General features: G+C 31.5%; 1 protein-coding gene across 1 annotated transcript in view; it reads left to right on the top strand.

Moving 5' to 3' along the window:
• LOC115874657 (glutaredoxin domain-containing cysteine-rich protein CG31559-like) overlaps positions 1-25844 on the top strand; it is a 147024-nt gene that overhangs the window by 25598 nt on the left and 95582 nt on the right. The window contains exon 2 of the mRNA XM_030889874.1: positions 10809-11284. Coding sequence (XP_030745734.1) covers positions 10813-11284 — 472 coding nt within the window. The 5' untranslated portion in view covers positions 10809-10812. The remainder of the gene's footprint in view (positions 1-10808; positions 11285-25844) is intronic.

The following is a 25844-nucleotide window of genomic DNA, read 5'->3' as shown; positions in this document are numbered from 1 at the left end:
ACCAGACGCAGACGCTGCCTTTGTATTTAGCTATCATAAAAGAAGTATTTGAGAAGTTTTCTTTTTCTGAAATATTTTTCCATCATATATACTCGTATACGCTTTATTGAATCTACAATCATCATCATCATCATTTTCAGCTTATTCAACCATTTTCAATTATGGAATAGTCTCACTCACATATTTAGATATTCTCTTTGTTTAGGCCCATTGTTGTCTATTGCTGGCTACGCAGGCCCAAGTTATCTCTGCTAATTTCCCAATATCATGGTCCCATTTCAGGTTTGGACTACTTCTAGGTCTCTTAATTCCATGCTGTAATTTTAGTGGTCCATGTGTTGTACATCCTTCTTGCCAGGTATCCTGCGCATTGCCACTTAAGAGATTTGATTCTGTAAATGACACCTATTATTTGGATCTTTTGTCGTATCCACTTTATCTCGCTAATCTTTTACAGTCTTTCTTGGTTATTCCCAGCATATTTCATTCCATTGAGCGTTCTACGACCTGCAGTTTCTTTATAATGTCCATTTTAAGACTCCAGATTTCGCATGCATAGGTCATGACTGATAATATACATTGGTCGAATGTTTTCTTCTTTAGATAGAGTGGCATTCTAGATTTGAATATAATTGAGTTTCTTCCATAATTAACTTAATTTTTCGGTTAATCTCTGGTAGTAGAGATACTTAGCCATGAATTATTTGTCCCAAATGTATGTATGTAGAATGTAGAATGAGTAAAATGGTTTTTTTTTGGACAACAGCACGATACAGAGTTTCGAACCGATCACCCGTCCATCCACTAATATCGCATTACGTCGCTTAACTTCGGTGTTCTAATGGGAACCGGTATTTCGATGTAGCTGGGCCGTTGCCTTTCACAGTCGAGGAGCTTGCCTCCGTTTGAGGAACCTAGTGAGGTGGAGGCTAGAAAATCTGTCTCCATTTTCTCCACCTCTTTAACTTGGTCTCTCCTTGGACCTGATACCGGTGTTGTCACGTATCTGTAATTGAGCATATGTCCCTCTTTCTCTATTGCCTCCTTGGATTTGAGGTCAATTCGTATTGTGAGGAAATATATGTATTCTTCTATTAGTTCCAGTTTTGTGTTATTTATTAGAATGTCTTTTCTGTCTACAAGTTCATTGTACATTACTTTAATTTTTGCTAAATTCGTTTTGAGACTACTTTATTGCTGGCTGTAATTAGTTTGTTCATTTGTGTTCCTCAGGACAATTGGCTATTAGGACTATGTCATCAGCGAATCTTAGATAGTTAAGATATTCTCCATCAATTTTTAATCCTTTGTTAGTGCAATCTAGTTGACGGAAAATTTCTTCTATAGAGAATCTATAATTATAAGTGATAATTATCATTAGTTAAATAAAAATGAGCGCTTTTCTCCGAAAGAATGAATGGCCCTCGAAAAAAGCATCCTTAATGCAACGAAATTATTCGATAATTTCAATTAGATTTCAACTAATTGGATGGCGAAAAAATGAATTAATGCACTCGTTATATTTGTAGCGCATAGGAAACTGGGTTACATTGGAAACTTCTTCCGCACAAAAAATGCCCTAGTTACTGCAGCAACGACCGTTGTCCGTAAGTATAAACGGATAATATATAGTAATTTTCAGTGAAAAATATTAGTCTATTATTTTCTTTAAAATTACTAACTAGTTAAGGAATTTCTTTTTTAAAATAGTAGATTAAGACTAATATTTATTTGATTTTCTAGTTTGTATATTAGTTTGGTACCAATTTGGGACTATCGTTTTTTACAGTCGGGTTTGTCTATTTATACTATATTTGTCTAAGAGATTAAAATTTATACAGGGTGTTTCAAAAAACATATGCCATCTCTCGTGGGGAGATTGCTCACGTAAAGATAAGATTTATTTTTCATATCAACATAGATTGTCTGATTCTGCTTTGTTTCGTAGCTACAGGGTGTTAAAATCTTAATAATCTTTCGATTTATTATAATTTTCTTTGAAGTACTTTTAGTGATTCGAATGAAATTTTGAGGGTGAAAGTTACTATAAGTGCTACATATTTTAATGCTATCAAAGGGTCAATAAATTCATCAGGGACGTGCATATGACTTATTACTGGATTATTTTTCAAAAAAAATATGTGCGCTACTGACTTTTTTTTCTTTTGATATCTGAATTATATAGGCCGTTTAATTCCAGTTAAAAGCTATCTCTTGATATTTTGTCGAATTCGGCCTCCTTGATGTGATAAACGTAATTTTATTAACCACAATTATTAATAAAATTAAAATTAATAAATTATATATTTTACCTAATTCATTATCAAATTTTATTACTCTAAAGTTTTTTATTTTTTTGGGATTTAGGTTCGGGAAAAACTCTGATTAAGTTTTCATTTGGTTTTTCATTATCTTTATTTGGTTTTTAAATAAAAAACAAACGTTTCGGCTAACATTATAGCCTTCATCAGTGATGTGTCCTATCAAACAAAATAGTGTCGAACATAATCCAAAAAATTACATTCAAAATATTCACACCACACACCACATAATGGTTACTACAATTAATAAACTAATATAAACTTGTAAAAAGATGACCACATATTTTTTAAAATTATTATTCTTAACACTACAACTATCTACGTTGACTATGGCTGAAATCGTACTAAACCTGAATATTTTGTACCTATGTAATTTTTTGGATTAAGTTCGACACTATTTTTTTTATGTGACACAACACTGATTAAGGATATAATGATAGGCGAAACGTATATAAAAAATAAAAATTTTTAGAATATTTAGAAACAAGGTTCAAGAGTATCAAATTTTCCAAGAATATTATTACTATTAGTCAGTCCAGCCTACAGCAATTTTAAATAAAAAATAATGGTATTTAAGGTAAAATTACAATTATCTTAAATACCAAAAAAAAAATTTAAAAAGTTTTAACATCCTCTAACTCTAAAACTATACATTTCCATACCCATGTTTATAGGAACTTTTTTTCATATTTTTTGATGACGAATCAATGAGTACTTATTTAAAACTTTCCCAAGTTAATGATATTAATTTTGTTAAATGTTGCTATTAGAATTGGATCAATGCAAATTAATAAAATTGCGTTTATCCCATCAAGGAGAACAAAATCGACAAAGTATTAAGAGACAACTTTTAATCGGCGTCAGTGGCGTACATGCTTGTTTTGAAAAATATTCCAGTGATAACCCATATGCACGTCCCTGGTAAATGTTTCGACACATTTTTAGCTTTAAAATATGTCGCATTTATAGAAACTTTTACCCTCAAAATTTCATTCGAAACGCTAAAAGTACTTAGAAGAAAATTATAACAAATCGAAAAAAAAAATTAAGATTTTAACTCCCTGTAGCTACGAAACAAAGCAGAATCGGACCTATGTTGATATGAAAAAGAAATCTTAATTTTACGTGAGGAATCTCCTCACGAGACATGGCACATCTTTTTTGAAACCCCCAGTATACCCGTGTATTTGTATATTCCGGTTGTTTACGATATTCTCCGATGTTGGCAGCACCGGCGTAAAATGCATCAAGCCTAGTAGTTTTTAAAAATCAAATAATTTTGCTCTAATTCCTCTACTTTATTAAAATTTTAATTTCCAATAACTCCTAGTAAAAGAGCTCTTCGCAAAACACATCAGTAAAAGAGGAAAAAATGTTCAACTCATATCAGTACATCTCTTCTAAAAGTGCCTTTTATAAAAGTGCAGTGGGAAAAATGGGTTTATGTTCCAAAAGCTTTTAAGGGCTGCTTTTCCTGCATATATTTTTCCATTTTAGTGCGTTTTAATAAGAGTTAGTATTTCAAAGAGAAAGTCTGCTAAAAAATTAATAGGTATATGAAAAATGAAATTGATATAACGTAATTTAAAATGTAATATTTTAGGAAGGTTCTATTATAGAAAGTGGAGGGTATACAATTTAATTCTAAAAGCCTTTATATTTTTTTAGAGAGGGTTCAATTTAAAGAATATGAAATTTTATGAATTTACGTTTAATTAAAGGTTAAATAAAAATAATGTATTTTGATTATTTTTCAAAACATTAGTGAACCGTTTTTCTTCAAATCTGGTACTCGTATACACATTTTAATGGCAAAGCGAATGGCGATAGTGTAAAATTCCATAACAGGCCTGAAAGGGTACTTTCCATTAGGGTAGAATGTACCCCTGGTTGTACTTCTTTTATCCTTATAGATGTAGAATGTAGAATAAGTAAGAAGGAGGGTTAATCACTGCGACCTTAAAGATCTATTGTGCCCCCTTCCTTGAGTTATCACACAATCTATAACCCATCATACCCCTGTTATAGAGGGGACAGGTTATTTCCCATCCTCCTTTGACAACAGTTCTTCCTCCGAGGGTACACACCCTTTCACGATTGGAGTTTGGCCCTCCGTGCCGCTCTTCACAGTCGAGGAGATTGCCCCCGGCTGAGGAACCCGTGAGGTGGAGGCTGGAGGATCTGTCTCCATTTTCTCCACCTCTTTAACTTGGTCTCTCTTTAGACCTGATACCGGTGTTGTCCCGTATCTATAATAGAGGATATGTCCCTCTTTCTCTATTGCCTCCTAGGATTTGAGGTCAATTTCTATTGTGAGAACCTGACCATGACCCGTAGGAAACCAAAAAAACCAAACTCCTCCCTCGAGTTGATGACTCGCCAACTCGATGTCCTTACATTGAACCTTAAGTCCTGACCTTGGATAAGGCTCAGCAGGTAGGTGGTGTCTTTCCCCTTGCTCCTCGGCAGAAAGACCGTTATGGCCGCTCCTTTAGATACATTAATAATTAAAGCTAGGACTTTTTTATTTAAAAAAGGTGCTCTTCGTCTAGTTCGAAACAATGAACGGTTTTCAAGATATTTGCGTTTAAAGATGCATTCCGATGCATCGATTTTAGCATTGGCGAAATTAGGAGATTAATTTATTTAAAATTTCTTTATATTTTATTATTTCACTAATAAAAAATAAAATCATTTCCTTCAGGAAGCATTTTAGGGCATTTTAGGTTTTGTTTTATTTTTATCTGTAGAATCTCCCACCGAAGTACAATTTTTTTGACACCCTGTATATGTACAAAGTTGCTTTTTTAATTTTCTAGTTGCCTTAGTTTTATATTAATTTAGTTAATTAAATTTAATTAATATAAATCTCACCATACTATATTGTTTAAATTCCTTTTTTAACAACGCTTGTGTGTCTCTTTATTAAAGCGAATTTTACAAACTATTGTCGTAAACCTCATTAATCGTTAGTATCTTAATTAGCATTCCTAGGAATTTTAGGAGCTATTGTTTCTAGCTGAGTTCAGAGAGAAAGTTTATTTACTAGACTTCAAACAGAACATATTATATTAATAATATAAATCTTCTTTCGGACACATCTATTTTATTTTTTGTCTCTGAATAACTTTACTCATCATTGTATTATATATTTATATACAGTTACCAACAGAATGATCACAATTCACAATAAATAATGGAAGTATTTGGCTAGTTTGAGATGTTTCTGGGTTTTAGTAACATAAAAAACATTTGAGTATTAAATAAGTGCAAATATTTTTAGGGGTAGTATATTTTGACCCCAGAATCACGATTATGAAGATTTTTTTGGGAAAAAAAAAATTCAAAATTTAAAATATTTTGAAAAATATATTTTTTTTTTAATTTTTAGTTAAAAACATAATTTCTTGATAATATGGCAACATAGGTAGTAGCTTAAATTTACCATAAAAAAAACTAGAATTTTTTTTTGGAAATTTTCTAAGTAAAATAACTCGGTTATTTTGGACTTATTTGAAAAACGGTAAAGAGAAAATATCTTCTAAAAAATCTACCTATTCTTGTATCGAGATCTACCAACCCTGAAAATATTTGCACTTATTTAAGACTCACCATGTATAACTCTGTGGTACCAAATTATTGTTCCCGCATATATGCTAATGAGTCACCATCGTTCCATTTGAAAAAATTGAGTTATGATTATTTTTGCACTTTCAATGATTAACTATGAACCCTTCCCGGACACAAACGGTACATTGTGAGACAGGAAATTGTAGAGAGAAACAAGCCCTATAACATAGGATACAACATTTTAATGAACAGAGCTTTCCATAAAATTAATAAAACGAAAAATATACGAAATAATATAAGTACATGTACTGATTTCTTTCGAAAATCGACAACTATGAAACTATAAACCCTTCCCGGATACAAACGGTACATTGTGAGACAGGAAATTGTAGATAGAAACAAGCCTTATAACGTAGGATACAACATTTTAATGAACAGTGCTTTCCATAAAATCAATAAAACGAGAAATATACGAAATAATATAAGTACATGTACTGATTTCTTTCGAAAATCGACAACTATGAAACTATAAACCCTTCCCGGATACAAACGGTACATTGTGAGACAGGAAATTGTAGATAGAAACAAGCTTTATAACGTAGGATACAACATTTTAATGAACAGTGCTTTCCATAAAATCAATAAAATGGAAAATATACGAAATAATATGCATGTACTGATTTCTTTCGAAAATCGACAACTATGAAACTATGAACCCTTCCCGGACTCAAACGGTACATTGTGAGACAGAAACTGTAGAGAGAAACAAGCCTTATAACATAGGATACAACATTTTAATGAACGGTGCTTTCCATAAAATCAATAAAATGAAAAATATACGAAATAATAGGTATACATGTACTGATTTCTTTCGAAAATCGACAACTGTGAAACTATGAACCCTTCCCGGACACACAGCGGTACATTGTGAGACAGGAAATTGTAGAGAGAAACAAGGCCCTATAACATAGGATACATTGTATATTTAATACACAATGAATTGATTTATATTTGCACTTATTTAAGACTCACCCTGTATATTATGCTTTTTTTATTAATTCGAACGCACTATTTTTGCAACAACCGTTATATTAATAAATCTAAATAGTTGTTCATTATCTCGTGCCGCCATGCAAAATATTTATATAAGGGTCAATACTTAAGTGTAGGATTGATTATTATGCAAATATTAGGTAAATTTATTATGGAATATTTAATTAATATAAAGAAACGGTAAAATAGAGAGTTTGCGTTCATTTTGTCTTACGAGTTCGTGCTTTACTATAATATAAAATAATAAACGTAATAAATAATTTTAAATATTTTTAGTAAGAAAAATAAATAATTCTTGGGTCACCTCTATAACTTTTTTATTTTTTCAGATAAAAAAACGAGATTTTTATGTTAGTATATGACATAAATTAAGATTGATTGACGTATTCAAATGTTTTTGATCACTTCCTGTTTCACCGGAAATTACTACAACTTTTGATTTTTAAATCACACTTTCGGTATTTATTTACTTCATTTGATAGAAAATGACATTCTGAAGAAAGTGACAAATCATAATATGGCAACTTTTGACATTTTTAATGTCACGTCAATTTAGATTCAAGAATGTGGTACCAAATTATTCATAAAAATATGCTTTTACCAAATATGTTAATGAGCCACCCCCATTCCCTTTGAATCAGTTGAGTTATGATTAAAAATACGATTTGAGCATCTTATAACCGGCCAGGATGAGACACGAACAACATTCTGCGATCAAATCAATTCTTCCAAGACTTCTTGATTAAAATTAGTGTTTTTAACACAGCATGATGGCACTCTAAATTTAAATTTAAAATACAACTTTTTTAAGCGAGAATGTCAAAAGTTGACATATGATATGTCATTCTATTCATCAGAGTATCATTTTCTATCGAATAAAGTTGTAGTCATTTTCGGTGAAACAGAAAGTGGCCGGAAACAATTGAATACGTCAATCCATCCTGATTTATGTCATATACAAACGTACCAAATCTCGTTTATTTATCAGAAAGAATAAAAATGTTATAGGGGTGAGCCACTTTTGAGAAACATTTTGTATATGAAAATATAAAAAAATAAAATCGCAAGCCAAGTCATATCAAAATTAATGAAAGTTGAAGAATTGTCTCGATAAATCTTCTAAATGAAATAACTGTCTAAGAAAAATAATAGAACTGACCTATAGTAGGTATTAACTGTAATATAATATTGTTATACATATAAAAAACGGTTTAAGAATATCTTGCCTGACCTCGACATGCAATGTATTTCATGTACTGCTATAGCAAATTTTCTGAGTTATTGAATGGTAACTGTAAATTGAATGAAAATATTGCATTTACATATAACTAGTTCTTCGCAAATGTCAAAGAAAATAATTTATTTAACATTTTCTTTATGAAATCATAAAAATAATTAATAATTCTAAATCTATTTCAAAATCTTTAATATGCATTTGCATGACACGTTCACATTAGAATTATTTTCCAAAATATAATACCATCTTTTAAAATCGAAATCTGGCACAGTATAACATTTTTAATGTACTTTTATTCGCATAGTTAATTCGAGTTCTGAAACTGAAACATATACAGATTTAGTTTAATTTCTTGAGTAAGTGTTTATATGAAAAGTTCAGTTCAGAAATTCATTAAAATAGAGTCCAATATATTATAATTGAAACAAATTAAAATGTTCAAAAAAAGGCGAATCCTTCACACGCAAATTGTGGAATTCCCAAGTGGCATTTTTGGACACATTTTAGGTAATGTTTCTAATAATCGTGTCTGTTTCTTGACACAAAATGCAAACGGAATGCCACAAATAGGAAACATTTTCGAAACCTATATATTTTATATGGCTTTACTACATTATGTGTTTCCAATGTGGCGACACTAGCCGTTTCCTGGCGAATTATTCGATACGGAATCAAAACTTTTAAAACTTTTTTTCTAAATGCAAAAAATAAAATACCAAACTAAAATAGTCTGTCTGTGTGTGGATTACAAGGGTTAGTCACCTGTCAACAATGCGAATCGAAACTTTTCAAACCATTTAAACATTTTTTTATTTACTTATTATAACACAATTAAAACATGAAAACATGTTTTGGAAACAAGAGAAAAAACGTCTCCAGTTGGGTAAGGGTAGTAGCTGTTATTACATTTATTCCTAAAACAAATTATCCCTATAATGCGTATAATAAATAATTATAGAATCGTATAAGAAAAATAACTGTATTTGTACTCACCATATCGTCTATACCGGGTGAGTCTCAAAAGTGGCTCACCCCCTATAACTTTTTTATTTTTTCAGATTAAAAAACGAGATTTGGTATGTTAGTATATGACTTCTATATTACTATTTACACTTACTGTCACCGGAAATGACTATAACTTTTGATTTTTAAATGGCACCCTTGGTATTTTTTTTACTTTATTCGATATAAAATGACATTCTGAATAGAATGACATATCACATGTCAACTTTTGACATTATCGCTTAATAAAAAATCTTATTTTAATTTTCAATCTAGAGTGCCATGGCTATGTTAGGAACACTAATTCTTAGTCAAGAAGCCTTGGAAAAATAGATTTGATCGTGTAATGTTTTTAGTGTCTTATCCTGGCCGGTTAAAAAATATTAAAATCTTATTTTTATTCATATCTCAACTTTTTTAAACGGAACGAGGGTGGCTCATTAGCATATTTGGAAAAAGCATTTTTACGAATAATTTGATATCACACTCTTAGTATTTCGAGTCAAAGTTTCGTTACGAACCGCAAGTTATAAACTCAAATAAACCATATACGAAAATGTCAAAAGTTGACATATATGTCATTCTATTCTGAGTGTTATTTTCTATCAAATAAATTAAAAAAATACCGAGGGTGCTACTTAAAAATCAAAAGTTGTAATCCGGTGAAACAGGAAGTGACCGAAAGCAATTGAATATGTCAATCAATCCTAATTTATGTCATATACTAACATACCAAATCTCGTTCTTTTAACTGAAAAAATAAAAAAATTATAGGGGTGAGCCACTTTTGAGACGCACCCGGTAAGCTTCCTTATGCTTTTTTAATTACACTAGAAAACTTGAAGAATGCTTAAATTGTTAACTCTTCCCCATTTTGCAAAAACTGCAGATCAAAATTCAAACAATAAAGTAAGATTATGTTCTCATATTTGACAGAAAATATATCATATAAATTATAGAAACTTTTTAGGCACAAAACGGGTACGAAACCATTGTAAATGTGAGCCTATTTCTTAAAAGTTTCGAAAATTTGTGACACTAAGATCTCTATTCTTATAGCTTATGTAGCGAAACCATATTTTGGTAAAATGTTTCGAAACAAAAAGCCATTTATGTTACGAAATATATATATCGAAAACGTGTGGGATTAACTTTAGAACTTTTGTGCCTTAACTAAACCATTTCGCAATGTTACTCAACGGAGATTTTGTTTCCATTTTGTTTCTAAAAATACTACTTGGGTTAATGTATGATAAAATTAATATAAATTTTACATAAACGATTTATTTGTGTCAGTATAACAGAAATTATCCTCGTTTCAGTTATATTTTCCATTACACAATACCCTTAACATAGTTTGCGAACTCATACTATGCTACAATTTTTTATTGTTATGATTTTGTATTCCCTTATTTTACATATTATCGTTAATTTTAGTATAACATTTTCAGACTTAAACTCCCTAATAAACCTTGCATACCAATTCCATAACTGCGTCTTATTTCGATACAACCTAAACCAAAAAAAAACTTAACGTAAATTGCTGCTAGTCGCAACTACTAGATACTAGAAAGGCAAACAACATTCTACCGAGTATTACTCAATCCGTTTCATTAATTTTGCAGCATTATGTCGGTGCAAAGGCCGTCAGTCGCCTGCGTACCACCGCCGCTGCCGCCCAAAACCAAGTCCAGAAGGTCCTTGGACGACTACCAGGAGACCAGACGCAGCTTCAGCGACAGAAGGAATAACCAGGAGGATACTAACGGCTACCAGAACGGTGGTACCATCGCGGATCGCAAATCCATCTTCGCCGGCCGTAATCGAACAACGGTTAATCTCGGCACCGTTGCCGATCTGAACATTCCATCGCCGCCGGTGGCCGGTGCAGTTCACGGGGACTCTGTGTACTCTTCTTTTGGTAGTGGTACTGGTAAAAGTGTGGGTGGAGGAGGTGGAGGCGGTCACGTGGTCAAGATACTGATCAACCCCCAGGAGACGCGGCTAGTGAACGAAGAGGAGGAGGTGATTGATGCGGGGGTAGGGAAAAATGTGAATAGTGAGGTGTCGCATCAGGGTGAGGCGTGCATTAGGATTTCGGGTGAGTAGTTAGCTATAACGTAATTAAATTTAAATAGAATACATTAGGTAATAACATTCTACGGTAGAGGGTGGCGCCTCTCATACGCCGCGGAGGCTCCAAGGAGAACGACAGTTTGTATTGAAATGAAATTTTGTGAGCATATGTAGGTTAATTCAGAGCACTTTTTAAAAATATAGAGTTCTACAGGGTGTCCCCAAAAAAAGTTACGTATCATAGTTATATCTATATATTAATTGATTTTCGGATTCTGGGAGAAAAATAAAGGTGAGTTTACAAGAGAAGTATATGACTAAATTGTAAGGTTTTTGACATATTTAACATTTTCTAGAAATATAGAACAATTTTTAAATTACAATAAAAACTACCTAAATTGGAATTTACCCGGTATAGCCTAATATATAGTTAAATTAACTATTGTACTTTAAATCAAATTAAAACTTGATCGAAAAAGTTATACAGGGTGAGACAAAATTAATATTGAACATTGGTCACCTTTAAAAGCATGTTACTCTTTTATTTTAAATGGAACACCCAGTATATTATTCCGATATTCAATGGAGAATGCATGTCTCTTCAAAATACTATTAGGGTTGCCTACTCCTCAAACAAAGACTTTCCTAGATATTTTCATTTACATGATTTGATCTAAGTAGATCTTTCTTATTTGATAAAATCTAGGTGGCTGTGATATGGTCTGACGTTACTTCAACATAGCTGTCTAATTAGTCCAACTTTGCCAACTAGTTATCATTTTGTGTCAGTTAAAACAAAAAAATTCTCAGAAATTTGCCAAAAATTCAAACTTATCCTACATCAGAGAAAATTGATATGATCCTATTAGTTGTGAATGCAGTATGCATTCACCAATTAATAGAATACTTAAATGCTCCTGATTTTATCTAGTCTGTTTTTTTATGGGGATATGTTAAAGACAGTGTTTACAAAACTCGACCAACTATTGTCGACAACATGATAGAAATTATTGTAGCTGCTTTTTGAGGTAGACTTCCACATATACCTTTTAAAATGAAAATATCCTTTTGAAAAGACAATCATTTTATGCAATTAACGGGAAAGGAAGCATTTTGAGCATTTGATTTCATCTAGTTAATTTTTGTCACATAATTATAGGTTTATGTCTAGTTTTAATTCTGTAATAATTAAAATATGTTTTAAATGTGTATCTTTTTGTTTCCGTTGAGTATTTTACTCTACAATCTTTAATTTTTGTTAAATTAACAAAAGGTATACCACATAGTCACCTAGATTTTTTCAAATAATAAAGATCTACTGACGCAAAATCATAAAAATTAAAATGTCTTTGTCCGAGGGGTATGCAACCTTAATAATATTTTGAAGATATATAAATTTCCCATTGAACACCGGAATAATATACTGGGTGTTCCATTCAAAAGAAAGGAGTAACTTGCTTTTAAAAGTGACTAATGTTTCACATTAGTTTTGTCTTACCCTGTATAACTTTTTGGCTCAAATTTCAATTTGGTTTAACATACAATGGTTACTGTAATTAAATATCAGGCTATACAGGGTCAACTAAAATTTAGATAGCTGTTATTGAATTTTAAAATTTACTCTTCATTTTCACAAAATGTGAAATATGTCAAAATCTTTAGATTTTAAGTATATGCTTTTTTAATAAAACTCACCTTTATTTTTTTCCTAGAATCCGAAAATCAATTAATATATAGGGTGTTCCATTAAAAAAAAACACAACTTTGATGTGTAACTTTTTTTTGGGGACACCCTGTATAATTCTATATATTTTTATAAAATGCTTTCAGTTAACCTACATATGCTGCCAAAATTTCATTTCGATATAAACTACCGTTCTCCTTGGAGCTTCCACGGCGTATGAGAGGCGCCACCCTGTACACAGGGTGGCGATGGCGCCTCTCATACGCCGCGGAAGCTTCAAGAAAAACAGTAGTTTATATCGAACTGAAATTTATGTAGGTTAACTCAGAGCATTTTATAAAAATTTATAGAATTATACACGGTGTCCCCAAAAAAAGTTACACATCACAGTTGTGTTTTTTCTAATGAAACACCCTATATATTAATTGATTTTCGGATTCTAAGAAAAAAATAAAGGTGAGTTTTATTAAAGAAGCATCTACCTAAAATCAAAGGATTTTGACATATTTCACATTTTGTGAAAATGAAGAGTAAATTTTAAATTTCAATAATAGCTACCTAAATTTTAGTTGATATATTGTATAGTCTGTATAGCCTGATATTTAATTACTGTCTTGTATAGCCGGATATTTAATTACAGTAACCATTGTATGTTAAACCAAATTGAAATTTGAACCGAAAAGTTATACAGGGTGAGACAAAATTAATATGGAACATTAGTCACTTTTTCAAAAGCAAGTTTCTCCTTTATTTTAAATGGAACACTCAGTATATTATTCCGGTGTTCAATGGGAAATTTATATATCTTCAAAATATTATTAAGGTTGCATACCCCTCAGACAAAGATTTTCCTAGACATTTTAATTTTTATGATTTTGCGTCAGTAGATCGTTATTATTTGAAAAATAGTGATATACCTTTTGTTAATTTAACAAAAATTAAAGATTGTAGAGTAAAATACTCAACGGGAATAAAAAGATACAAGTTTAAAATATATTTTAATTATTACAGAATTAAAACTACATATAAACCTATAATTATTTGACAACAATTAGCTAGATGAAATCTTTGTTTGAGGGGTAGGCAACCTTAATAGTATTTTGAAGAGACATCAATTTTCCATTGAATATCGGAATAATATACTGGGTGTTCCATTTAAAATAAAAAAGTAACATGTTTTGAAAGGTTACCAATGTTCAATATTAATTTTGTCTGACAATTTTTTAAAAACCCTTGAATATTTTTAAAAATTAGTAAGTAGGCTTTAAAAGATATACTGAACAATTACTTTTATCTTTTCGTCATTTCTGACTGCTTTTTACCAAGTTTAAAGGACAATATTTTAATTCAATAATTTAATGAAGTGATGTTCATAATATTTAGCTACATTGACAATGATATATTTTTGAAGCACTGAAAGGAACCTTAATAGTATTTTTTGTTATACTGGGTGTTCCATTTAAAATAAAAGAGTAACATGCTTTTAAAGGTGACCAATGTTCAATATTAATTTTGTCTCACCCTGTATAACTTTTTGGATCAAGTTTTAATTTGATTTAAAGTACAAGAGTTAATTGTAATAATCTAATAGTCTAATATGTAGTTATATTAGGCTATACCGGGTAAATTCGAATTTAGGTAGTTTTTATTGTAATTTAAAAATTGTTCTTTATTTCTATAAAATGTTAAATATGTCAAAAACCTTACATTTTAGTCATATACTTCTCTTATAAAACTCACATTTATTTTTCCCACAGAATTCGAAAATCAATTAATATATAGGGTGTTCCATTACTAAAACCCAACTTTGATATATAACTTTTTTGGGAGACACCCTGTAGAACTCCCTATATTGTCAAAAAGTGCTCTGAATTAACTTACATATGCTCAAAACTTCATCTCAATACAAACTGTCGTTCTCGTTGGAGCCTCCGCGGCGTATGAGAGGCGTCACCCTGTACACTACTGTACAGGGTGGGTCAAATGGGACATTTTTAAAGGGAAACACCTTTTTCTTTCGGAGATAGACAAAAACTAATATCGGTGTGTGCAGCTCAATTTTTTTTTCAAAAACATGATGGTAAAAGCCATCAAAATTTTCATAGCAAAAAAGTTACAGCGGTTTGTTAATAATGCACACTTTTAACAAACACTCCGTAACTCCGAAACGGTAACAGACATCGATGTCCGGTTTTTACTCTCATATTTTTGATAAAAAATCAGCTCCAGACACCTATAGAAATTGATTTTTCCCTTTAAAATTTTATAATTTGGCTCACCGTTTACATAATGGTATTTTTTTCTATAGAGATAATTTTCCAGGAAATTGTTAGTAACTCTTATAACTAACATCTATAAATCGTCTACTGTTAAAGAAATAGTACCTGCATTGAAAAACAAAAAAATGGTGTGTTGTGGTAAACTAATGCTCTATTTTAAAATCGATTTAATTGTTCATTGATGAGATTCGGCACAAATTGTGGCTATATTTCAATTACATCCAATGAAAATAATATAAATTTGCTATAATTTTGTGTTAAAGAGATCCAAATGCCAAAATTTAACTTGCGAGGAAATAAAAAAAATAATTTAAACTTAACAATGAGAAATTAAGGAAAAAATATGAAAATGTATTAATTAAAGCAGCAATACAATAGTTTTATAATTTTACAAAATTAAAATGGAAATCACTGATTCTTTTAATGTTGTCTCTAATTTGATTTACACTGAATATTCAAGACTAAACTAAGACAGCGCGAGAAACAAAGTGAAAACAAGCAAGAAATTACGGCTATCCTTGGCACTTAGGCCCCTCTTCATAAAAAGACCTGTTAAAACACGACAGAATCATTATTTAAATATTTTTAGTTCAGATATAGACAGAGATCCCTTTCTAATCATAGGCCATAGATTTTTTTTATGAAAAGAAAAAATCAATATTGAAGAATTTGCCACTTAGATGCTTTGAGAATACCACGCTTATAATACTTATGAAGAATACCATGCTTATAATACGAATACTACAGTCTGTTAATGCAAAAATAATTCGCGCGAAGCAAGTATTTGACATAATTTGACACAAGTTATAACCTGTAATTTGGCAAGTGTTTGACAAGCCTCAAAAATCTTAAGTCGCGTTCATACGCATCTGCGTCCGTGAATCGTTCATCGTTCCGTCACTCCAATAATATTGAAATATGATCTGGCATTTAAATGAAATAAACCAATAACACTGGTTAAAAACAACAAGAGACGACACATGACGGATTCATATACAGGGTTGTCCACCACATACGACACGGAGTATTGTAGCTAAACGATTAGATTTTTACAGATTGTAAGTTTTGGGTTCGTTGAAGGGTTATTATGGTTCGTTGAAGTGTCCCCAATAAGTAAAAAATGCTATAGTTGTATTTTTTTAAATGGAACACTCTGTATATTATTCTACTTTTAGATTCTACGATTGAAATAAAGGTAAATTTTATCAAGGTTTATCACACTTAAACCTTACCGTTTTTGAAATATTTTCAATTTTGTGAAATGCAGTAAAAATTTTAAGGCTTCATTTCTTCAAGGTTTTTAATACTAAATATTTACTGAAGTTTATTTATTGATCAGTTATTGTGTTGCAATAATAAAAATTATACTACCTTATACAGATTGTCTTAAATTTTATTTTAAATAATTACTAGCTTTAAACGGCAATAACTTGTTTAATTTAAATGGAACGCTCTGTATATTTTAGGAGAATCAGATGCATAATTTAATTGTCTATCAAATTGTATTATACCACTTTTTACCGTTTAATTTAAATGGAACGCTCTGTATATTTTAGGAGAATCAGATGCATAATTTAATTGTCTATCAAATTGTATTATACCACTTTTTACCTGAAGTTTTCGTAGAAAATGCATTTTCTTATAATTTACACCTCATTTATACATTTATTCCCATGGAATATTGACATTTTAGATTGTTTTTAAAGCAACAAATGTACAAAATGTACGTTTTTAACAAAATGATAATATTACTAGCCCTAAAGCCTTGTATGCAAAAAGAAAACTATTTAAATCTTCATAATAGAGTATACCATTAATTAAATATACCACCATTATTTCCGCCCAAATACTAATTAATTACATACTTAATTATGTTCGTGAATAAATTATTCTAAATAAATGTGGATTTGAATCAGAAATCAATATAATAATAAGTTTTAAAAATGAATGTCTCTATTGTTAGAAATAAGCATTTGTCAAAAAATGAAATATCATTTTTAAGGTGTTACTTTTTACCACACTGTCTAATACACATAAAAAATTCAGTTTTTTAGTTTTTGGATCAATTATTATTAATCAACGCAAACAGTCAATTAATGTAGTTTGAATACTGAAATCATATTAATTGGTCCTCTTTAACAAATATTTAAACAGTTTTTTTTATTTTTTAATGAAATAAACAAACTACATCGACAATATTAGTATCTGTACTCTTTAAAAATTTGGTACATCTTTAAAAATAATCTAAAATGTCAGTATTCCATGGTAATATTGATAAATGAATTTAAAATTACAAGAAAATGCATTTTCTACGGAAACTTGAAGCTATAGGTAAAAAATGGTATAATACAATTTGATAGACAATTAAATTGTGCATCTGATTCTCATAAAATATACAAAGTGTTCCATTTAAATTAAACAAGTTATTGCCGTTTAAAGCTAGTAATTATTTAAAATAAAATTTTAGACACTCTGTATAAGGTAGTATAATTTTAATTATTGCAACACAATAACTGATCAATAAATAAACTTCAGTAAATATTTAGTATTAAAAACTTTGATATCCTTGGAGAAATGAAGCCTTAAAATTTTGACTGCAATTTCACAAAATTGAAGATATTTCAGAAACTGTAAGGTTTAAGTGCAATAAACCTTTATCAAATTTACCTTTATTTTAATCGTAGAAACTAAAAATGTAATAATATACAGGGTGCTCCCTTTAAAAAAATACAACTTTGATATTTTTTATTTATTTGGGACACTCTGTATCTTGTAAAAATATTTTTAAATTGTAGCTCTAATAGTCCTTCAACGAACCCAAAACTTACAATTTGTAAAAATCTAATCGTTTAGCTACAATACTCCGTGTCGTATGTGGTGAACAACCCTGTATAATCCCATCCATAGTTGACTTAAAAAATATTAGAAACTTTTTTAGTAAAATAGACGGATTAGTATGGACGACATCTGCCTTTTTTCTGTCATTGTCTGTCAAAAATAAAAACAGTATAAATCAGACGAACAAAAATGAGAATGTGTAACCACAACTTGCCACAACAAACGTCGAACCACAACAAAGAGCATTCAACCAGATAAAAATATTTACAATTCTACAATAAAAAACAGACTACTATCTACTGTCACAATCATCATTAAGACATTCCGACATAGAATGTAGAACAATTCGGTCTTAATATTTCTTAAAAGACCCAAAAAACTTAGTTAATAAGGCAACTGTTTCTTGAATATTACACTTAGTCCGTGTTAAGCAAAAAAGTATACCCTTTTTATATTGTAGATAATAATCAATATGTAGAAAGCAATTACTACTAATTACAGTAAAAATACTACAAAAACACGCTGAATATTTCCATTAATGTAAAATCTCTGTAAAATTTTCCTTTAAGGCTGCTAAAATGAGGTACTTATCTACTTTCTCTTGTTTTAATAAGGATTGCGATTTTTTGCTTGTTGTTTCTTGGTTTCCTCCAAATAAGCCATTAGTCTTTGTGCTAATAAGCGACTTATCAGATTTGCATTTGTTTATCATCGTTTTTGTGTATGATGTATGTTTAATAATTTTAGCGATAGGTACTGCTTTCCCTCTAATTTTTACAAGTAAAATAGACAACATTTATAACGTTTATTTTAAGTTAGAGTAACTGTTATTTAAAGTTTATTAAAGAATTAATAAGAATCAATTTTACTTAAATAAATAAAACATTTGTTTAAAACATTATTTGTGACGTTTGAAAAAAAAATAGCATGTTCTATCCGTAGTAAAAATATACTAATTCTGACTCGCCTCTAACAGCCTCGCCCAAGAAGTATCATTTTACTCCTAATAAAACAATAACTATTGGTTATTATACGGGGTGCATCATAAATAAATGCAGATATTTTAACTGGTAGTATATTCTGACCCCAGAAACACACCTATGAGGTTTGTTGTAATTAAAATTTTTCTTGTAATTTTCCGGGAAATTTGAAAAAACTTTTTAATGCCATTTATTTATTCACCTGAGATTTCTCTACGGTATATCTAAACCTTGCAGTGTCGCCACCTCCTACTTTATCCACATATCGGTGCTCATTACTAATAGTTCTAGAAAAAAAAACGCATTAATGGCGAAAAAACAAAATATGTATTTAAAATTGTTGAGTGAAACATGTATTTTCTTAAGCGGCCCATACATTATCAAAAAAATTGCGTAACAAAGCGATGCGCAACGTTACGTTGCACAACTGATTCAGCGGTCCATAATTTATCAAACAAGTTGCGCAACAAATCGATGCGCAACGTTCCGTTGCAGAACTGCATCACCCATGCATATAGTAAAATTTTGATCAAACTTTTTATTTAAAGTTGTGCATTGTTCGAGAAACAATCATGTCCTTAATTGCCATTGCGTCAATTATTATCATATATACGCTAGATGATGTCGATGGTACCAAAAAACAAAAAAGAAAACAAAGAATTTGGATGAAAGAACTAAAATATTTCACAACGAACCACAACACACACGTACACTACACAACGCGCTGCGCAAACAGTCCCGTTGCACAAAAGAATTCAAACATTCTTGAAACTTATCAAACAATTGCGCAACGCATCAAACGTTACCATACATTGGTAACTCGCTGCGCAGCAGCCTGTGTTGCGCAATTTCTTTGATAATATATGGGCCGCTTTAGATTAAAAGTAGTTTGTAGAGCGGCGATAAGAGGCAATAATTCTCAACATTTATTTATTCAAAAAAGTATTCATAGTGTGCGCTTTTCAAGGTGTTTTGTATACCAGAGGTTCACATTATTATGAAACCTATATGAAAATAATAAGTTAGAAATGCAGGCTGGTTATTTTAGCATTTATTATAATAGCATGTACAAGCAATACAGTGGAGTGTATTTTAGTTAAGTACATATCGAAAAAGAGAACTGTCACAGTTACATCGATCTATCATAAGTATCGTTTTTAATGATGTGGGTAAGTTATTTCTTTTAATTTAGTTTGTGTAATAATAACACCATCTTAAAAAGGTAATGCATCTCTGTCAAACTCCTCGGGTAGTGTAATTTTCTGAATTGTTTTTAAGCATATTATACTTTCTTGACCATGGCAACTGGCAGTGTAGTACAGGACACACATTCGACGCCCTGTGTTACCACATCGCGTCGAATTATCTGAAATCCGGGTAATTGCAGTAGGTAGTTGGGTTTATCTGCCGGTAGTTCTAAAATGTTGCCATTAATTTTTTTAATTTTCAAAGTTAAATAACTCGGTTACTTTTAAATTATTTTAAAAATGGTAAAGAAAAAAGATGTTTCTTTTGATCAGATCTACCACCCCTTAAATATTTGCACTCATTTCTGGGATACCCTGTATAGTATTTTAGATGACATTTTGACGTGATTGTTTAAAGCAACTTAATATTCGGCTATATTGAATTTGAACTAAAGTGCTTTATACAGCCATTTTGAAGAATAATACCAATTTGTGATTTGATATTGACACGAATGTTTAGTTCCATGTATACCGGGTGCGTCTCAAAACTGGCTCACCCCTATAACTTTTTTTATTTTTTCAGTTAAAAAAAAGAGATTTGGTATGTTAGTATATGACATAAATTAGGATTGATTGACATTATTTTTTTGACAGAAATTGTTTTCGGTCACTTCCTGTTTCACCGGAAATGACTACAACTTTTGATTTTTAAATGGCACCCTCGGTATTTTTTATTTTGTTCGAAAGAAAATAACACTCTGAATAGAATGACATATATCATTATGTAAACTTTTGACATTTTCGCATATGGTTTATTTGAAATTATAACTAATTCTAAATGGTCAGGACAAGACACTAAAAATATTAGACGATCAAATCTATTTTTCCATGGCTCCTTGATTAAGAATTAGTGTTTTTAACACAGCCATGGCACTCTAGATTGAACTTAAAAATACCATTTTTTATTAAGCGAGAATGTCAAAAGTTGACATATGATATATATCATTCTATTCAGAATGTCATTTTCTATTGAACAAAGTAAAAAAATAATGAGGGTGCCATTTAAAAATCAAAAGTTGTAGTAAATTCCAGTGAAACAGGAAGTGACCAAAAACAACTGAATACGTCAATCCATCATAATTTATGCCATATACTAACAAACCAAATCTCGTTTTTTTATCTGAAGAAATAAAAAAGTGATGGGGGGTGAGCCACTTTTGAGACGCACCCGGTAGATATGCAAGAAAATACACAAGTTGTCGTGCCATATTTCAAATTTAATAAAAATCTAATTAATTCGCATTTAATCAAGTTATTTCACTGAATTCCCATGTGTTCCCTTTTAGGTAGATCTATGACATGATATCTAAGCGTTGCACATAATAATTACAGAAGCAATGGTCATTATCTGATTAAATTAAAATATCATATTTCCCGTTCTCATTTCTGTAGTTGGTAATAACCTTGCTAATAGCTTTCCTTTGTCTAACTTAAAATCGCTTCAAGCTTGTATATTTCTTTTCAAATTTTCCATGAAAGAGGGAACATAATGAAACAAAGTGAATTATAAAAGTATGAAGCGCTCTGCTTTACTGAAAGAGATTGCCTCAGGCTAGAAGTTATTTTTCTAGTTTAGATGTCATGTGATACATGTGCACGCTTCTTGTTTTTTGAATGGTTTATAATGAAAATTATATCTACAAATGTTAGAACGTCAGTTACAAAACAAATTTAATAATTTTGATAAATTAACGTATATTTGTATTTTTTTGAAACGGTTTATACAGTTGTCCCAGAAATAAGTGCAAGTATTTTAAGGGGTGGTAGATCTCTATAAAAGAATCATATTTTCTCTTTATCGGTTTTCAAATAAGTCCAAAATAATGGAGTTATTTTACTTTGAAAATTTCCAAAAAAAAATATTTTTTGCTAAAATTTTGAGAAGCACTGGATCCTTTCTGGATTTTCTTTCTGGTAAATTTAATCTAATACCTATGTTACCATATTATCAAGAAATTATATTTATAACTAAAAACTAAAACAATTTCCAAAAAAAAAAATTCGAATTTTCGATTTTTTTTTTCGCGAAAAAAACCTCATAAGCGTGTTTCTGGGGTTGAACTGTACTATCAGTTGTTATACTTGTAGAATGTAGAATGTTTAGAAGGGGAGTTAATCACCGCGACCTTATAGATCTATTGTGTGTTCCCCTTTCTTGAGTTATAACGAGTTATAACTCATCATACAGTCTCAGGGCTTTAAGAAAAGCCAGTATCTGAGACGGCTCCACAGAGGCCAGCTCTCCATCCTCGACATCAGACGTGCCAAGGTTCATGGCACGAATGGTCGTCGTCTCGGCGCACTCAGTGATAAGGTGTTCTGGTGTTTCCCCATTTTCCCCACAAAATCTGCATTCGCCGTTGTTTCTCAGTTTCAGCCTACTGAGGTGTTCGTTGAGGAGACAGTGTCCTGTTAGAAACCCCGTGACAATCCGAAGATTGTTTTTACTTAAATCAAGGAAAACCTTTGATTTTTCTCGGTCATAAGTTCTAAGGAACTTTTTCGAGTGTCTTAGACCGTTGGAGGACACCCATCCAAGTTACGGATGGAGTCTTCCAAATTCTTCAGTTCCGCTTTCAGTTGGTTCCCGTTTGGAAAACAGAACGGTTCTGGTCCAGTTAGTGGAGTGTTCGCTCCTTTTCTAGCTAGATCATTTGCTTTTTCATTGCCTTCTATCCCTTGGTGAGCAGGCACCCAGAGTAAGAGGACTTTATTTTCTTTACCTAATTTGTTGAGCTTCTCTAGGCATTCTTTGACCAACATCGAATTGATGGTTACTGAGTTGATCGCGTTAAGTGCTGCTTGACTATCGGATAGGATGGCAATTTCCTGTTTTCGATAGTTCCTATCTAAGATAAATTGTACGCATCTTTCGATAGCGCAAATTTCAGCCTGAAGGATACTGGGGTAGGTGCCCATTGGTTCGGAGTATTCAGTTTTCGGCCCAAATACTCCTATCCCTGTCCCTGCTTTGGTTTTGGAGGCATCAGTATACCACGTAATGGTATGGTCTTTTATATGCTGAGTAAGCGTTTCTTTCTTCCAATCCTTTTTATTACTCAATACTACAGTGAGGTGTTTCTCAAAGTTGTAAATTATTGGTATGTCATCCACTGGGAGTTGGAGAAGTGGAATTTTCTTTTTGAGGGTGTTCCAAGCCCCTGACCTGAATATTCTCCCAGTACTGTTTCCGTCAGTAACCATTCTAATCATTGTCGCATTGGCATAACTACCGACGACAATGTGCAGTGGTGTTAGGTCTAGAATGACCTCCATTGCTGCTGTTGGACATGTTCTCATGGCACCTGTGATGCAGATACATGCCAGTTTCTGTACTTTGCACAGGTTTTGCCTTGCTGTACGTTGCTCTAGTTTTGTATACCAAGCAACTGCTCCATAAGTAATCATGGGTCTTACTGTCATGGTATACATCCAGCGCAAAATGTTAGGGACGCAGCCCCACCTATTTCCCGCCAGTCTTCTGCATAATCATGAGAGCCTTTGTGGCTTTGCTGGTAATGTTCTTAATATGCCTGTTCCAGAGAAGTTTACTATCCAGGGTTATTCCCAGATATTTCACTTCCTGTGATGGCAGTATTTCCTTTCCATCTAGATGGATTCTTTTCAAGTTTTTCAAACTTCGCTTTCTGGTGAATGGCACTACTGCGGTTTTATCTGAGTTAATACTCAGCGTAGTTGTTATACTTGCACTTATTTCTGTGACGGTATAAAGGATACTAATTAAAATTTTAATTACGTAATCAAGGGCGTAATTTTTAAATTCATTGTTGGCCAACCATGGACATATTCGGCGCCGGGCTGACTAACTGGGACTTAAATTTCCCGCTAGGGATTCAGGTGGTAGCTCTGCTGTAAAAAATGTCAAGTTGTCGCATTTATTTATTTATTATCTGACATTGTCATTCGTTTTGACACTTTAGTTGTGTATTACGAGTATTTGATTTAAATGAATTGTCTTGTGATTCTTTAAGCTTAATTTTTTTTACTAGCAGCCGAACATTGTTCTTTTCAGAACCTCTTTTAGTGCGAAATATACAAAATACATAGCTTAATAGATATTGCAAAAAAACTAAAAAATTAATTAAATTAATAAATAATAAAAACTAATTAATTTATTTTTGTTTTCTTAAACATTTTGGTTAAAAGAAAATATAAAAAATCTACTCGTCTACCGAGTGAGTCTCAAAAGTGGCTCACCCCTATAACTTTTTTATTTTTTCAGAAAAAAAAACGAGAATTAGTATGTCAGTATATGACATATGTGAATTAGGATTGATTGACGTATTTAATTGTTTTCGGTCACTTCCTATTTTACCGGAAATGACTACAACTTTTGATTTTTAAATGGCACCATCGGTAACTTTTGACATATTCGCTCAAAATTAAATTGTATTTTAAATTTAAATTTCAATCTAGAGTGCCATGGCTGTGTTCAATTAATTTTTAATCAAGGAGCTTGGGAAAAATAGATTTGATCGTCTAATATTTTTAGTGTCTTGTCCCGCCCAGTTAAAAGATGCTCAAATCGTATTTTTAGTAATATCTTAATTTTTTCAAATCGAACGAGGGCTCATTAGTATATTTGGAAATAGCATTTTTTACGAATAATTTGATATCACGCACTTGGTATTTCTAGTCAAATTGTCGTTATGAACTGCATGTTACAATTTCAAATAAAACATATGCGAAAATGTCAAAAATTGACATATGATATGTCATTCTATTCAGAGTGTCATTTTCTATCCAATAAAGTAAAAAAATACCGGCTGTGCCATTTAGAAATCAAAAGTTGTAATAATTTCCGGTGAAACCGGAAGTGACCGAAAGCAATTGAATATATCATTCAATCCTAATTTATGTCATATACTAACATACCAAATCTCGTTGTTTTATCTCAAAAAATAAAAAAGTTATAGGGGTGAACCACTATTGAGACGCACCCGGTATACCTATGTGGCGGATTCATCTCTCCAAAAAAATCCTATATGGATATATAGGATCCAAATGAGTATATATATTGCTGCGTTAATCCAACGGAAACTACTTGTCAGCAGTTAGGTTTACTGATAAACAAATTTGCCTAAAGGGACGTCCAGATCGGATGAGCGAGCAGGAGTGAGCAGGAGCGAGCAAGAATTCGGGTATGTTCTATGGGAACGCTTAACTGGTGTGGACGGTTCTGCGAGCGAGCGAATGATTGCTTGTTCGTGCTCGACGCTGTTCCACACCGTGTCGTTACATCAAAGAAAATTCGCGCTATTACACGTTCGGTTTGGGCGGGATTTTGTTTACCACTTTTGCGATCGAATATCATAAATCGAATGGCCGAATGAAGTTGTTTTAGAACTAATAGAGGAGTACAAAAATCGACAAGACCCGTAAGGTTATAGCTAGCCTTTCTCAAGGTGAAATTGCTTTTAGGTAATTCGTATCACTTTTCATTATTTTTGTGTCAATTAAATCTAATAAGGTATTAAAATCTGTAAGTGACATCCGACAAAAGTTCTTAAATTTTCCAGAATCTTCTGTTTCAACA

This window comes from Sitophilus oryzae, unplaced genomic scaffold (assembly GCF_002938485.1).
Source record: "Sitophilus oryzae breed Bouriz unplaced genomic scaffold, Soryzae_2.0 scaffold_1297_pilon_pilon, whole genome shotgun sequence".
NCBI classification, from domain to species: Eukaryota; Metazoa; Arthropoda; class Insecta; order Coleoptera; family Curculionidae; genus Sitophilus; species Sitophilus oryzae.
The sequence above is the reverse complement of the archived record's forward strand: the minus strand, read 5'-3'. Positions and strand labels throughout refer to the sequence as shown.